The sequence below is a fragment of the Dasypus novemcinctus genome, chromosome 22, assembly GCF_030445035.2.
Source record: "Dasypus novemcinctus isolate mDasNov1 chromosome 22, mDasNov1.1.hap2, whole genome shotgun sequence".
NCBI classification, from domain to species: domain Eukaryota; kingdom Metazoa; phylum Chordata; class Mammalia; order Cingulata; family Dasypodidae; genus Dasypus; species Dasypus novemcinctus.
The window spans coordinates 59,136,104-59,153,046 of record NC_080694.1 but is presented as its reverse complement, the minus strand read 5'-3'; the positions used below and the strand labels follow the sequence as shown (position 1 = coordinate 59,153,046).

The 16,943-nt window shown below is 42.1% G+C and overlaps 2 protein-coding genes across 3 annotated transcripts; both read right to left on the bottom strand.

Annotated features, from left to right (window-relative positions):
* Nucleotides 1-2,112: 2,112 nt before the first annotated feature.
* On the bottom strand, nt 2,113-5,730 carry LOC101434750 (histone H2B type 1-C/E/F/G/I-like). Of its 2 annotated transcripts, XM_004463507.5 has the most exons (2): nt 5,281-5,730; nt 2,113-4,968 (listed from the first exon to the last, which is right to left on the bottom strand). In XM_004463507.5, exons 1-2 carry the CDS (start codon nt 5,655-5,657, stop codon nt 4,950-4,952), a joined length of 396 nt encoding a protein of 131 aa, XP_004463564.1. In that variant the 5' UTR covers nt 5,658-5,730; the 3' UTR covers nt 2,113-4,949. The 2 variants fall into 2 exon arrangements, with proteins under 2 accessions (XP_004463564.1, XP_071067106.1); XM_071211005.1 differs by having other exon boundaries at nt 4,836-5,725.
* A 547-nt stretch (nt 5,731-6,277) lies between these two features.
* On the bottom strand, nt 6,278-7,057 carry H1-4 (H1.4 linker histone, cluster member). Its single transcript, XM_004463509.3, has one exon. It carries the CDS (start codon nt 7,003-7,005, stop codon nt 6,346-6,348), a length of 660 nt encoding a protein of 219 aa, XP_004463566.2. The 5' UTR covers nt 7,006-7,057; the 3' UTR covers nt 6,278-6,345.
* Nucleotides 7,058-16,943: the final 9,886 nt, after the last annotated feature.

Genomic DNA, 16,943 nt, shown 5'->3' with positions numbered 1-16,943 from the left:
ATTGGCCAAAAAATTAAATAAGCACTTATATTTAAGTTTCTTAATAGAATTCTTGCTCAATTAGCTTCATAGGATAACAGGAAAGATGTAAAAGTTAAGTGAATATTGAAAAAGTTAAATGGTTTGTGGGAATGCTAACTGAAATTTAAGGTGTATTTTGTCTTAAAATGGTTAATATGGAGATATGTGGGTCAGAACTAGTATGCACATATACCAGCTGTAAAAGTATTGTGGTAGCATTCAGTGAGTTAATATATTTTGTAAAAAGCAAAACAAGCCTGAATGAATACAAAAAGTGCAAAAACTGTGTGAAAAGGTCAACAAAAGACTTTTGCAGTTCCTCAAGGCTTTCTGCCCTGGCCTGATGGCAGTGAATCTGGTTGCATAGAAGAAACCTGTGGCAGTGACCCTAAGAAACATCAGAAGATGGTAAGTGGACTTGGCCCAGTGCTTAGGGCATCTGTCTACCACATGGGAGGTCTGCAGTTCAAACCCTAGGCCTCCTTGACCCGTGTGGAGCTGGCCCTTGCGCAGTGCTGATGCGTGCAAGGAGTGCCGTGCCACACAGGGGTGTCCCTGCGTAGGGGAGCTCCACGCACAAGGAGTGCGCCCCGTAAGGAGAGCCACCCAGTGCGAAAGAAGGTGCAGTCTGCCTAAGGATGGCGCCACCCATGCAACAAAAAGAACAGATTCCCATGCCGCTGACAACAACAGGAGTGGAAAAAGAAGATGCAGCACATAGATACAGAGAACAGACAACCAGGGTGGGGGGGAGAAGGGGAGAGAAATAATAAATAAATCTTAAAAGGAAAAAACATCAGAAGAAACCTGTGGCTATTAAGGGCCTGAAACAGACAAACAATTGGGACAAGTTGTAAGGTCCCTGCTACTCTATCAGATTTTTAAATGCTGTTTGGCTGGGTAAGAGTTTGTATTAATTTAGCCTGTAAATTGAATGTGGCCAGCATTAATATCAGGTACTGGTCAATATAGCCTTGCCAGTTGGAAATTTTAAGTCCATGAAAAATGAAAGTCTATTCTGCTAGTTGGAAGCCTTGTTTGTTGTTAAAGCTTTATTAATCAGTAAAACGTCATTTGTGTAGACTTTGTAAAAACAATAAGGGGGAAATGTGGGAAACTGACTTACCTGTTTGTTATTGTAAATGTTACACCTGTTAAATGTAGCAGTTGTCAGATGTTGCAGTTGTTCCCTGTTAGTGTAAGTGATGTTGCAATTCAGATAGCAAACAGCTGTTTGGTAGTCTCCCAATAAATGCGATGGGAAAACTAGGATTGAGGCTCTCAGTTCCAGAAGCTGTGAGTCCCCTGGTCCCAGGTTTGTCTCCCCTCTTGTGTCTCTACCTTTATTTCTGTGTTGCCTTCCCTTTGAGCCAACCTATTGTGAGCTGAAAGCAGCAAGTGATGCCCACTGTGGGGCCCAAAGGGAGGCTTGCAGTAGTAGGAAGGTAAAAATGTGGTAAAAGTTAATTATGCAAGGGTATCCTGGCCTGTGACACCCCTGGGGAAGGGGAACTCCCATGGCATCTATTTCTGCTCTGCCTGCTGCCTTCCCACTTCATCCCGCAGGTAGCTGGGTATGGTCAGATAGGAATGCCACTTGCAAAGGTGTGGACCGGCCGGGAGGGGCAAGCCCCTCGCTCTCCCTCATTGCCCTGCTGCCTCTGAGGGGAGAGGGTAGGAGAAGGCAAAGGCTGCCAGGCCTGAGGACACAGCCTCCAGCTAATAAAAGGGCTTGAAAAAGTAGCTTGGCAGCTCCCTGCATGCTGCCAGGGATTCTCTGTCTTGGCAGGCTCATGATTTAAGCTGCTGTCCTGTGCCCCAACCCTCCCGACTGGGTCAGATCTCATAAGCCTGGGCACGTGGCATGCACACAGAATTCTAGTGCCCCAGTCTCTTCTCTTCCAGGATTATACCCTGTGCAGGCTTGTAGGTGAACCTGTTTGAAATGGAGAACCCAAGGAAGGCATTAAACAGGCTGTAGGCCATGGTTTCATTCACCAGTTAGCTCCTGCCTTGCTTGCCAAATATGTTACCAGATTTTGTCTACGTTCTTGACTATGCTGCAGAAATGAATTTCAAGAGCACATCAGGTGAGTTAGGTCAGTAATTTATTCAGGTAGGGAGGGATGAGAAATGGGAGAAAATAACAGCCCATGGAGCCTAGGTGAAGAGAAAGGGGCTGAAAAGTGATAAAGTGGGTTGATGTACAGACTACAATTCCCCATTTTAGATTATAAATGCCCAGGTTTTACTTGCATGGTCATCGAGGCAGAGGAAAAATGGCAAGAGTAGGGCACAGAGGGCAGGAATAGGGGTCCAAAGGTGTGACAGAGTTCAGGTCTTGTGCCTGCTTTTTGAACTATTATTTATTGGCAAGGGAGAAGTTCAGAAGTTCCAGCTGTACTGTTTTGATTGATTACCTCCCCCATCAATCCCCTGTGAGGGCCCAGTGATAAAGTCCTTGGGAAATATTTGGGGCTTCTCCTGGCTTCTGGAAATAATCTCTTGACTGGCAGAATCTTGTGGGCACGGGTCTTCCAGCAGCCATCTTGGGAGTTGTTGATGTCCATGTGGACTTCTTGCCGGGTTCCAGATCTATTGATTCTCTTTCTTACTAACTGGCTTCACACAGATAGCCCTACAACTAAGTTTATAAAGCTACTTTAATTTTATTGACAAAACCCAATGAAAGTAAATCCAAAAAAGAAAATCATCGAACAAATTCATGTATGAATACATTGTGAGAATAGAATTACGGCTACTTATATACTATAGTTAAGAGTAATAATGTATTATCTTTGTAACAAGGAAAACTAAGGTACTGTATCAGTGCCAATGATTATCCAGAGCTGGGTATCAGGGGGTAGGAGATTTGCCTTTCTGGAGTAATGAAAATGTTCTAAAATTGAAGGGCTGACAACACAACTCTGTGATGAAATGGAGAGCCAATGAGTGTACACTATGAATGGATTGTGCAAGGCATGGGACAACTCAAGATAGTGAATCCTGTGGTGCATAACTGATACAGTTAACAGTACAAATATGAGACCATTCTTTCATGAACTATATAACAAATGTACAATATTAATGCTTAATGCTAATAATAAGGTGGCTTATGGGGAAATAACACCTAACGTAAGCTATGGACTAAAGTTGTAATATTTGGATGTTTTTATCGTTTATGACTAATGGTCTACATCAATGCAAGGTGGTGGTGGGTGGTTCAGGACAGACGCGGTCTTCTTTGCATCATGCCCAGTGAGTGTGTCTATGTGTCTGTAGTTATTTCTAGTTGACTCTTCTACCTTGAGGATGAAGTTTTTTTTTTTCTAATATCTATGTTCTTGTTATTTAATAACAGGTAATTAAGCAAGACTTTCAGCAAGGTAAAACAGACTCAGTAGGTCTGGGGTAGGGCCCAAGAATCTGCATTTCTAGTAGGCAGATTCTGCCAGTCTGGGAATTATATTCAGATCCACTGCTGTACAGTTCCAGCACAAAGAGAAGGTTTGTGCCACAATCAACGCCCCAAAGAGCAAGACAAAACAAGTGGACTGACTTGAGAAACACATTTATCCTAAGAAGTATTTATTCCCAAAATGAGGTGATTTGTAGTTATTTAGAAAGGGAGCATACATTGAAACTCATGTACAGTTCTTAAGCCACTGTCTATTAAGATATGCTAAACACTTTCAAAGAGATGAAAATCTAAAACAAGTCCTACTGCAGCTAAATAAAATTACATCAAACCAAAGACAACCTATTCTAACACTTTCTTGATCTTACCAGGTTTTCACAAAACTATGGCATGACTGTCATCTGGCTAAGAGTGGTTAGTTGTAAACATAATTGGTCTGGTGTCTCAGCTTCAGGAAGAAGTTTTGTTTTTTTTTTAAATCATGTTCCCTCCAGGGAAAGGTTCCATAAAACCTATACCAAAACCTAAAGTTGCCTGTGGTCCTATGGTTTTATGTGGCCTAAAGCCCTGGGCTTAATTTCTCAGCAGCTCTTCAATGCTTTGAAGAATTAAAAATAAATTATCCAGAATTTTAGTTGTCCATTCGGTGCTGAGTTTGCCATATTATGGTCATCCTAGTCCCATAATCTGTGAATCCATGTTTTTTGGGAAGGTGTGAGGACACTAGAATTTCTAGCTAAATGATTCCCTACCTCAGGCAGCCTCACCCTCCAGCAGCACTTCTCCCCAGGCCCATTTCATTCCCGTCGCTGTGGTCTTGATCTATGCTCTCTGACGTTTCGGTTCTGTTCTTACTCCCTCCTACCTGCCTCCAATCTCTCTTCCTGTTTCCTTTCCCCACAATATTTCAGTCCCCAGCATTGAAGATTCTTTGTGCCATCCTACCTTGCCCAGCAGAAGCCCCATCATGAAAGAGCTGTCCTGTCCTTTCTACCTTCTCAAGTCCTTGACACTCTGGAACTTTTGGGAAAGGGCAAGTGGTAAAGGGGCTATTGCCCATCCACACTGTGCCACCTGCAAGATAGCTATTGCCCATCCACACTGTGCCACCTGGAAGGATTGAGTACTGGGCTTCTCTCCAGTTACCTGGAGGATTTCAAGTGGAATGCTTACAGAGATTCTGACTTCTGAGTCAAGACTGTAGAGACCTGAATTTCCAGAAAATAACTGAGGCTTCAAGGCATTTAGACTGCTCCCTGAGTCCCTCCCTCTGTGCTTTGTAGACACAGTATTTGCCCTTCCCCCTCCCGTGCTCAGAGCCTCAGGCAGAAATTGGCCAAATTGGAAAGCAAACAAACCGGTAAAATCTTTGTAATTATGTCTGAAAACTCGCATCATCCTTAGCCAAGTTTATTGAGACATGTTTAGAAGATTAAAAAAAAAAAAAGGCTGAGCAGAGTAACGTCAGTGCCAGGGTGAGCAGTCGTCAGTCCTTCCAATTGTTGCAGGATCAATCGAAATCACGAAGCCTACGCATGAAAACAAAAGTTCTACACTCCAAAACCAGCCGTATTAATATCTAGTTAAAGGATGCTATATGAATAGGTTCTATAGAGCTGTATGTGTCCTTAAATGCTTAATTTAAGTTAATTGTCGTTATTCCTTACAAGTCCCCCAACTCAACTGTAAATAGATCAAGAATGCTAGGGCTGCTTCAAATTCGGTAAGAATCCAAAAAAAACCTTTGGAATGAAAGGATTACAACTCATCTGTTGAACGCATGCGTGGCTCTGAAAAGAGCCTTTGGGGTTAAGTGAAAGGCACTTCCCGGGGGCGCCTACTTGGAGCTGGTGTACTTGGTGACGGCCTTGGTGCCCTCGGACACGGCGTGCTTGGCCAGCTCCCCGGGCAGCAGCAGGCGCACGGCCGTCTGGATCTCCCGCGACGTGATGGTCGAGCGCTTGTTGTAATGCGCCAGGCGCGACGCCTCGCCCGCGATGCGCTCGAAGATGTCGTTGACGAAGGAGTTCATGATGCCCATGGCCTTGGACGAGATGCCGGTGTCGGGGTGCACCTGCTTGAGCACCTTGTAGACGTAGACGGCGTAGCTCTCCTTGCGGCTGCGCTTGCGCTTCTTGCCGTCCTTCTTCTGCGCCTTGGTCACCGCCTTCTTGGAGCCCTTCTTCGGGGCGGGAGCGGACTTGGCCGGCTCAGGCATGGTTCCAACTAACGTGAAGAGCAGCGACCTCAGCGCCGAGACCTGCAGAAAACCACTCTGCGCCAGATCGCATTTATTTATAGATGCGGTATTCAAATTAAGTTAATAAGATTTCGCTTATGATTGGATTAACCTTAGGGTGTCGTCACAAACGCAAAGGTAATCTCATTGGCTACTCGGATACTTTGATTTGACCCAATCGGAAAGCCTAGACTAGGCTACCCCGGAGGGCCATAAATACGACCTCCCGGGGAGGCGTGCCCGGCAGTTCCAGCAGTCAAGTGATTTCTGGAGTAAGGCAGCTCGTAGCCTGTGGGTGGAGCCAGCGCCCTGCTTCTCAGAGCAACTCTGAGGACTCGCGTTCAGGACCAGTGGGTCCCTGGGGGTCTCAACTCGGGACGGACCGGGGCTTGCGGTGGGGAGAGAGACATCCCTTGTCCTGGCAGATTCCCACCTGGTTAATTCCTCCCCCAGAATACTGAACCTGCCTCTTGAAAAACTTTTTCTAGGCATATTTCATCGGGAACCACTGGACCCTTCTCCGTTCCCGGGACCCCACCCCTAAGGTTTCCTTAGGGAAACGCCCCCACGGAAGTGCAACAGCTCTTTTGGGAGACCTGTGGGTGGCTCTGAAAAGAGCCTTTGGGTTGTGTTGAGCTTTTACAAAGCCAGTGGCCAAAGGAACTTCCTATTTCTTCTTGGCCGCCGCCTTCTTTGGCTTGGCTGCCTTGGGTTTGGCGGCTTTGGGCTTCGCCGCTTTGGGCTTCACCGCTTTGGTCTTCGCTGGACTCTTGGCCGCCTTCTTGGGCTTGGCAGCTTTCGCCTTTTTTGGGCTCTTGGCTGCCTTCTTGGCTCCAGCCGCGGCCGCCGGCTTCTTGGCCTTTTTCGGGGTCTTCTTGACGCTCTTCTTGGGGGTGGCCGCCCCCGTCGCCTTCTTGGGCTTCTTGGCCGCCCCGGCGGGCTTCTTGGCCTTGGCCGCGCCGCCCTTCTTGGCCTTGGGCTTGGCCTCCCCGGGCGCCTTCTTGCTGAGCTTGAAGGAGCCGGAGGCGCCGGTGCCCTTGGTCTGCACCAGCGTGCCCTTGCTCACCAGGCTCTTGAGGCCCAGCTTGATGCGGCTGTTGTTCTTCTCCACGTCGTAGCCGGCGGCCGCCAGCGCCTTCTTGAGCGCCGCCAGGGACACGCCGCTGCGCTCCTTGGAGGCGGCCACGGCCTTGGTGATGAGCTCGGACACGGGCGGCCCGGACGCCTTGCGCTTGGCGGCGCCCGCGGACTTGCGGGCCTTCTTCTTCACGGGCGTCTTCTCGGCAGGGGCCGGGGCGGCGGGCGCGGCGGGCGCGGTCTCGGACATGCTGCGGGCAGCCGTGGGGAGCGCAACTGGAACCGAAAAGAGAGGCACTGGCCGGGACTCAGGCCCTGCCGCCGCGCCCGCCGGTTTATATAGGGCGGAGCTGCTCGGTGATTGGTGCGCTGTCCAGCCCGCCTCGCTGGCAGCCGCGGAGTGTCCTCTTGGATGCCGAGTTGTGTTTGTTACACCTCAAAAAAGGCCAAAAATATCAAAATTCCCTGCACCGAATTGCCCGGTTTTTCTCGGAAAATGATCCCCGAAGCCTCAGGCTTCACGCAGATCTCAAAATATAAGCGAAGCACAAATCCTTATGCCAAAAACTATCAATATTTCCCGCCGTGCTCGGCAAATTTCAACTCAGAGGAACAAAACTTTCTATTTTCTTCATAAATTATAAACTGATCTTTAACTATGGAGTTTTCTGACCTCTCAAGTATCATTCTCCAAGTGGTTAGCTACCTATATGTCCAAAAAACATGCCACTGTCATTACGATTTTTATTACAAATCTGCGCTTAAGTGAGGGAAGTAACACAGGCTCCTCGGAGAGTCCTGCCTATTGAGCCGAGGGCATTTGAGTTCATCAAACTGGTTTAGTTTAATCCCAAACAAATTATTGCCCATTTTGAGTTAACTCTGGGACCCCCGGGATGTCAATCTGTATAGTCATGGTTTTATTTCTGTCTACGGCACCTGGGTTTTTATTTTATTTTTAACAATTCCTTAGGCTAATTCTTTTCCTTTCTGCTCCCTAGGGTTGGGGGCGGGGCCGTTGCTTTTCTCTTCCTCTGGACAATTGCTCCAAGCGTTGAGATACCTTAAATTCAGGATATGTGGGAATGCAGTCGATACAAAACATTGTTAGAGTACAGAGATGACAGAGGGGAATTTTTAATTAACACTCAGATAATGTTTACAAAGTAACTGGAAGTGGGAGTGCATTTTACTTTGAAGAATTTGCCCACAGCCTGGCTGAGTTCTTTGGGCATGTTTCAGGACTAAATTGTAACATACTATTAAGAGCTGAACCTCGAGCATTGATCCTAAGGGAAAATAAATGAGAAGCATAGATTCTAAGCCAAGGAATCTCCTTATTAGGGAAACCCAGGCCCTGTTATTACTGAAGAGCTCACGAATGACTAGCCAACTCACAAAATACAGTTTCAGTCCTCATGAAGATTATGGTCCATAGCTTTTCCAGAGCTCCGTTAAAAAAAGAAAGAAAGAAAGAGAATTGACATGTAGGGATTCAATGAGTAATTTACATTTCCACCTTAGAAGCAGAACTTTGAGATGGTATCGAAGTCATGTCACTGCCCTCTGAAGACTACTTTGTAAGACGGCTGAAAGGGTGAGTTGTTCAGGTAGCCAAACAATGGAAGAGTGTATGTTGGCAATGAAAGCCCAACTAAAGGAATTATTCCTGGAAAATGGTTTGGAATTGTCTTAAAAGCTGCAAGCCAAGTAATTAGAGAGTCAAGTTACAATTTTGCACAATGCCGTCAGGTGATGGACATGGCTGGCTGCAAAAAGTCACTAAGGATCCCTTCAATTTTCAGTTCTATTTCCTCAAATCTACACACACAAACCAAACTACTGAAATAAACAGAAATAGAGATCTTTGATATATCTTTGTTTTATTAATGAAATGTTTCAAAATAGTCTTTTTACAAATTAATGCTTAATTTGTTATACAAGTGATGTTAATCATCTAATCTTACATCTTAGTGTGTAAGCATTTTCACATTAGATTGATGGTTACTAGGGAAACTGATTATGTGGGCATCTGATTCTAGAACGGAGGGATTGTGCTCATTTTTAATGACAAAACTACTCCCACGAATGACTGAAATTTGTACAATACTTTGAAGTTTACTTTCAAACAGCTTGCTTTATTGTGTATGCCTCACTGCTTCTGACACAAAGGGACTTAAACTCTCCAAATTCTGTGGTCTTTCAATTGCCCTGTGCTGAGCTCCTATGGTTCATAATGTTTTCCTATGTACGGCTGAGTAGACCTATAAATAAAACTATTGGATTGACCTAGAGAAGGCATTGAGGACCTGTCATTACTAAATCTTTTTTTTTTTTTTGATGCTTTGCTATGATATTATAGAAGCAATAGCATTTATTCTTGCCATGCCAGCTAGGTGGGCTCTATCAGAACTATGTGTTTTAAATATAGATTCAAAGCCAGGCTCGGAAAGATTCTTCCAATAAGTCTCCAGTGCCTCCACAGAATTTGAAAGTTTAGCAAGTGTGTTGGGCACCTCTGATGTCCTTGACAAGCCTGTGGCCCTCTGATTCTCACCAGAGGTCACTGACAGGGCAAAATGTTCCCAGTTACGTGGGGGTTCCTGGGGAGTGCTGTGCTTGCCTGTGCGACCTTCCTAAAGAAGTCCGTGCTGGATGTGATCACGTGTTGGGAGGATGGGGCAACAGCAGTTCAATCCTGGCTTACCTGGACTCACACTTGACTGGGCACTGGAGTGGGCTAGGGAAGGAGAGAAGAGAGTAACAAGTAAAGTAAGCATCCTCTGCTTTATTTTCTACCCACATTGGGTAGATTGGACCATAGCTGCCTTTGGGCTGCTGAAATCCCCTAGCACAGTGTCTCTGCTCCTTATCCATCTTATTCTTAATAATTATCCTCTCTACTTATTGATACTTACATTACTGTATGCTGCTCCTGACTTAATTAGTAAATAAAGCAATCTTCTCCTATGAATAGTATCACCATTTTACATGGGAAGAAATGTATAATTATGTAGGTACAGAAACCTAGATGTATGTGGCATGGGTTAGGATAAATGCAGCTGCTCTGTCAGGTGCCAGGGACTGGGAGCAGTGACATCCTAGTAGCAATGAGCACACCTAGCACCCAATGTTTGGCTTCTAAGCACTATTCTCCAATAAAAAAGAACTGGGGCTCCTTGGAGAAGAGATTGTTTCCTGGCTTGGGGCAGGGACAATATAGAATGTGCCTGGAATATCTTGTGCTGCCAAGAAACAAGGAGATGCTCAAGAAAACTTGGAAACTTGTTGAAAAAAAATGAAGACTAGAGGAGATCTTAATGGTTAATGCTGTCACAAAAAGAAAAATGACAATATTGGAATTTTTAAAATAATTTTTATTTTTAGAGCAGATTTAGTTTTACAGAAAAATTGTGCAGGAAGTACAGAGAGTTTTCATATATCCACCCTGTTCCTTACCATTTTCCCTATCATTAACATCTTGTATTTGCATGGTACATTTGTTGGAATTGATGAACTAATATTATTATAATTATTAACTGAAGTCTATAGTTTACATCAGGGTTCATTCTTCGTATTGTCCAGTTCTACAGATTTTGACGCATGTATAATGTCACATATTGACTACTGCAGTATCCTACACAATAGTTTAACTGTCCTCAAATTGCCCTGTGCTCCACCTTCCCTCCTTCCCCTGGACTCTGGCAAATGCTGATCCTTTTATTGTCTACATAGCTTTGCCTTTTCCAGAATGTCATATGGTTGTAATCTACAGTTTATAACCTTTTCATATGTTATATGTTTCATATATTTCATATGTTAACCTTTTCCTACGTGGCTTTTTTCACTTAGGAATGTGCATTTAAGTCTCCTCCACATCTTTTCATGACTTCATAGCTCATTTCTTCCTATTGCTGAGTAATATTCCATTGTATGATAACTATACCAGTTTGTTTATCCACTCACCTATTGCAGGATATCTTGGTTGCTTCCAGTTTGGGGCAATTATAAATAAAGCTGCTATAAACATTCATGTGCAGAGTTTTGTGTGGACATAAGTTTTCAACTTATTTGGGTAAATATCTAGGAGTGTGATGGCTGGGTCATAAGGTAATTCTTTGTTTAACTTTGTGTGAAACTGCCAAACTGTCTGCTGCAGTGCTCATTACATGTTGCATTTCCACCAGCAATTACTGAGAGTTTCTCTTGCTCTAAATCCTCACCAGCATTCAGTGTTGTCAGTCTATTGGCTTTTAGCCATTCTGCAAGGGTATCTCATTGTTTTAATTTGCAATTCTCCAATGACATGTGATAGGATCTCTGATCATTTCCTTCTTTCCCATTTGTATATCTTCATTGGTGAGGTGTCTGTTGTGTTTTTTTGTCTATTTTTATAATTGGGTTGTTTTCTTATTTTTAAGAATTCTTTGTATATTTTGGATACAAGTATTTTGTCAGTTGTCTGAAGTTTTTTCTCCTTCTTTTAAAATATTTATTTTCTAGATGGTGGTAGGTTTACCGAAAGATCTTGCAGAAAGTACTGCCTCCACCCCTTGCCCCACGCATAGTTTTCCCTTTTATTAACATTTTGCTTTAGCGTGGAAACTTTGTTACAATTGATGAAACAATATTATTATAATTATATTATTAACTAAAGTCTATAGTTTACATTTGGGTTCCCTCTTTGTGTTACAGTTTCATGTTTAAAAATTTTTTTTATTGTAGTAATACGTGCTCTACATAAAATTTCATATTTAAAACACTTTCAAGTGTACAACTCAGTGGTGTTAGTTACATTCCAGGTATGTGTTTGCAAATATTTTCTCCCAGTCTGTGGCTTGTCTTTTCATTCTCTAAATAGTGTCTTTCACAGAATGATAGCTTTAAAAAAATGTTAATGTTGTCCAATGTGATAATTTTTTTCTTTCTTAGATTGTGTTTTTGGATTTTATCTAAGAAGGCATAGCCAAGTCCAACAGCACATAGATTTTCTCCTATGTTATATTCTAGAAATTTTATAATTTTGCATTTTACATTTAGGTCTGTAATTCATTTTGAGTTAATTTTTGGGAAATGTATAAGGCCTGTGTTTAGTTTCTTTTTATTTATTTAGTTTTTGTATGTGTATGTCCAGTTGTTCCAGCATCATGATTGAAAATATTACTCCACTGAAATACTTTTGTTCCTTTGTCAAACATCAGTTGACTATATTTGGGGAAATCTATTTCTGTGCTCTCTATTCTGTTCCGTTTATCTATTTGTCTGTTCTTTTATCGACACTGCACTGTCTTGACCACTGTAGTTTTAGATAAGTTTTGAAGTAGTGTAGTGTCAGCCCTCCATTCCTCATCAGCATCGTGTTGTCTAAAGTTTATGTATCTCTTCCCCCCTCGTTTTTGCACTCACTGTCTGCTTTCTGTGTCCATTCGCTGTGGGTTCTTCTGTGTCTGCTTTCATTCTCATTAGGTGGCTCTGGGAACTGATCCTGGGACCTTATGGAGTCGGAGAGAGGTGATCATTCTCTTGTGCTATCTCAGCTCCTTGGTCTGCTACATCTCTTATTATCCCTCCTCCGTGTGTCTTTTTGTTGTATCATCTTGCTGTGCCACGGGTCCGCAGGCCAGCATTCCTGTGTGGGCCAGCTCACCTTCACCAGGAGGCTCTGGGAATTCCAATACTGGACCCCCCCCCCCCCCCATATGGTAGACAGGAGCCCAGCCGCTTGAGCCATATCCACTTCCCACTATGGGTCTTATGCTATTCTGTATAAACCTTAGAATCAGTCTGTCAATATCCACAAAAGAATTTGCTGGGATGGCATTGAATTTATCGACCGAGTTGGGAAGATCTGATATCTTAATACTATTCAATCTTCCTATCTACAAACATGGAACATCTCTCATTTATTTAGATCTTCTTTGATTCTTTCATCAGAATTTTTTATTTTACCTCATCTAAATCTTGTATATATTTTGTTAGATTTATACCTAAGTGTTTCTTTTTTCCTTTGTGCTATCATAAATGGTGTTGTGTTTTTTTAATTTCAAATTTGAATTGCTCATGGCTTATGTATAGAAAGCAATTGACTTTTGTATATTATATTATTGGATTTTTTTTTTAGGAGGTACCTAAAAGGTCCCGGGACCTTGTATGTGGGAAGCAGGCGCTCAACTAGTTGAGCTACATCTGCCCTATTGGATTTTTATGTCATAGAATACAAATTAAATACCCATGATTCTATACTGATGTAAATAAATAAATTTGATAAATAAATTAGTTAAATAGGAGGGGGCAACTCTCCCATGCAGTAGAATTCCAATGAATAAATGTAGAAGGAAAGAGGAAATAGAGAATGGCTATTAGGTAAATGCTATAGTAATCTTATTATAGGCAAATCCACTGAAGGAGACAAAATTAGTTAGCAAAGTTTAAAAAGAATCAGGATTTGTTTGCATAGTCCCCAAATATCTCTCTTGCAATACCCATTAAATAAAAAGAGAAAGGTAAGTTTACAGTGGAGAAGCCTTCACTAAGTGATCAAAGTAACCAGCATGAGGGATAAGACACATTCACACCAGGAACTCCTTGCAATATATCTTGCAAAAAAAATGCATACACCCACTCTAATCATGAGAAAATATCAAATTCCAATTGAAGGCCATCCTTCAGAATAACTGATTGGTGCTCCTCGAATGTGTCAGGACTATGAAAGACTAAGGGTAGACTAAGGAATTATTATAGACTTTAAGACAGCCAGGAAGAATAACAAATAAATTCAGTATGGGATCCTGAATGGGACATTAATGGGGAAATTGGCGAAATTTGATTAAGTGCTGAAGTATAGTTAATAATATTGTACCAAATGTCTGTATCTTGTTCTTGTTAATTTTACTAAAGTTATGTAAGATTTTAAGCAATTTGATCTGAGAACTTTTTGTACTATTTTTGCAACTTTTCTGGAAATCTAAAATTAGTTCAAAGTAAAAAGTTTTCTTAAAAAAAGTTTCTCCTAGGATGTCACCATGTCAAAACAATTTTCATAGAAGAGAAAAAGATAACAAAATGTGACATAGATTCTCCTTAGTGGTGGAATTACAGATTCTGAACTTTTATTTATTTTCAGAGGTTCTGTGAGAAGCATGGACTATCTTATTAGTAAAAAAGTACATTTCTTAAGAAAAGGATAAGGTTTATTGACAAAAAATAAATGTTCCTTATTTCCTAGACACTCAGCTACAATCTTCTTTGCACACCCTTCCTGATCTCAAACCATCCTTCCCTTCGTTATCTGGGCTTTCATAGAAATTATTTCCTTATTTTTTTTTTATAGACTTATCACTCATATATATATCCATGAATAATGTAGTTTAGTTTGTACTGTTTTTGAAATTTATGGGTGTGAAATCATAGAGTATTTTTTTTCTGGGTCTTGTTTCTTTCCCCTCAACAATATCTATTCCTCTTTATCATATTGATGCACACTGCTCTAGTTTATTGATTTGCATTACTCTTTATATTCCATTTATAAATGTCTAATATTTGGTGAAGAATAAGAGCATAGATTGGACCCTTGTTCCTTGTTTGATCCTCACTGTGGGAGGGTTATATGTCCCTGGCCATTGGTATGGCTCTACTGAGGAGTGCACTACCTCTACATTGACGTCAGGCATAGCCATGCGAGTTGCTTTGGTCAATGAAATATGTGTAGAAATGGCATATGCCCACTTCCCAGAGGAATCTTTTAGATCTGCGGTGAGATTGCTTTGTTTCACATTCCTCTCTTTCACATTGGGAGAATAGCATGTCACGCACACACAGAACACTCCTTCAGCCTGGGTGACTTCACAAAGTTGTGGAGCAAAGCTACAGCTGATCCATGAAGAAATGTACTGTGAGGCTAAACTAACTCTTACTGTTATTATCCACTGAGATTTAGGGGTTGAATGCTACACAAGTTAGCAAAACCTAACTGGTACAACTATTAACAGCTCAGTAGGATCGCTGCCAGGATTAGATGACACAATGCTTTTGAGTGCCTGTAAATGTGCCTGGCACATTGTTAAGTACCTATGCCTGACAACTATCATTAGGATGATCCAGACCTAACTTCACAAGACAGGGGATTATAATGCAGGTCATTAATTATTGATTTGTAACGAGTCAGATTTAATATTAAAAACAGCAATCAGAGCTTTGCTGCATCTCCTGTGAGAATGAAGACCACTCCACCTAACAGACTGCTCACATTTCAGAAAATGTCAACATCACACTGAAGGAACAGTTACTGTAAAGGGCTTCAGCGGAACCCGATGGAGGGACTTCAGTCATGCCAGAGTAGAATGCAGTCTTGGTGAGAGGAGAAAGAAGATGCTTCAGGTTGACAAATGGTGGGGAATAGTCCTATACAGAACATGATCAAGAGTTGCACTTGGTTTCTATTACATAGTAAGTTCTATGTATGCTCACATCCCCATCCATGTTGTTATTCAAGAGAATGGGTCTCTTGTGGAAATCTGAAATTTCTTGAGGGAAAATTATATCCATGAGGTTCAGATGAGGCCAAGGCATTGCTTATTCAGTGTCTGATGCCCAGAAAGATGAATTAATTCCCAAAGAAAAGTGCATTGCACTTGTGTCAAATTCAGCTGCTTTGATTCAGCAAGCCATGATAGTTAAAAACAAGGAAATCAGAAAAATTTGGGATGATATCTATGTCCCAATCAGGTTGATGAATAAGATTTATAAGTTGCCCAATCATGGAAACAACATGCTAGATGATCCCTAAGACCTATTTGTGTTATTTTAAAGATCCAATAAAATTCATCTGCTGGGGGAAAAAAAAGATCTGACATGTTCTCTTGGCATTACTTTCTGGTCATCAGACCAACAAAAGATTAGAGGATACTTTGTGAGCAAAGAGTGACAATAAGGGACATTTTTTGTCAGCTGTGGTCTCCTGATTCATCAGCTCCTCCACCCTAGGGACACTTGTGTCTTACGTTCTGATCTGCGGTAAAGATACACTGAACAAGTCACCCTTTCATGAACTCTTTATTTTTCTAGATGACCATTGTTTGAAATTTTTTGGTTGCTACAACAACTACCATGCAATGGGCTGTCTTAAACAGCAGGAATTTGTAGGGCCGCAATTTTGACACTAGGAGAAGTCCAAATCAAGGCATCATCGAGGCAGTGCTTTCTCCCAGAAGAACGTGGCACGCTGGGGTTGACTGTCAGTGACCCTTGGTCCTTGGCTTTTTTTGTGGTACGGAAGTGCACATGGCAGCTTCTCTCCACTTCTATTTTCTCTTCTGGGTTCCCCTGATTTCAGCTTCTGGTTATCTCCTACAGCTTTCTTCCTCTGTGCCTTTTAAGACCCATCCTGATTCAGTTGGGCCATACCTTGACTGAAGCAATCTCAATCAAAGGTCACATTTACAATGGATTCACCCACAGGAGTGGATTAAGTTTATGAACATGTTTTTCTGGAGTATATAGCTCCATGTCGCCACAACTATCAACATTTGTTTTCTCGCCATTGCTCTTATATGACCTCTTCAGACTTGAAACCATAATATCCCAGTATAATTTACATCAGTTACAATATAAAGTCAGAATATTGTAACATTCTTTTAAAATTCACCAGAGTATATACTATGTGCCACACACCACTCTAACCACTTTACAGATGCAATCCTCCTCATAACCCTATGTGCTATTATCACCATTTTCCAGAAGAAATAACAGAGTCACAGAGATGTCGTCAACTGTGTTGTCTTTACTCCTGGGAAGATTTTCCCAGTGACTAATTCCCGCCTTCCTTTGTAAGTTATTTCTAGTCCATGTACAAGGATATGATATTTTCATATTTATTAAGGTTTTTTTTTTTTTTTTTCAGGCACTGGGAACCAAACCTGGGACTTCCCATGTGGGAAGCAAGTGCTCAACCACTTCAGCCACATCCGCTCCCCTAAATTTATTTTTATATTCTTCCTTGATGAGGACTAGGAAGAGTTGCAAACAGTATTGTACATGAGTTGCTCAGCAAAGAACTAATGTTCATCATTTTTGTTTAGGGGCACTGAGCTTTTCCTCAACCCTTTGTCAGTGTGCAGTTAGAAAAGAGAAACCACTCTAGGGATTTCATATACAAGGAATTTAATAGAGGGAATTAGATCAACAGGTGAG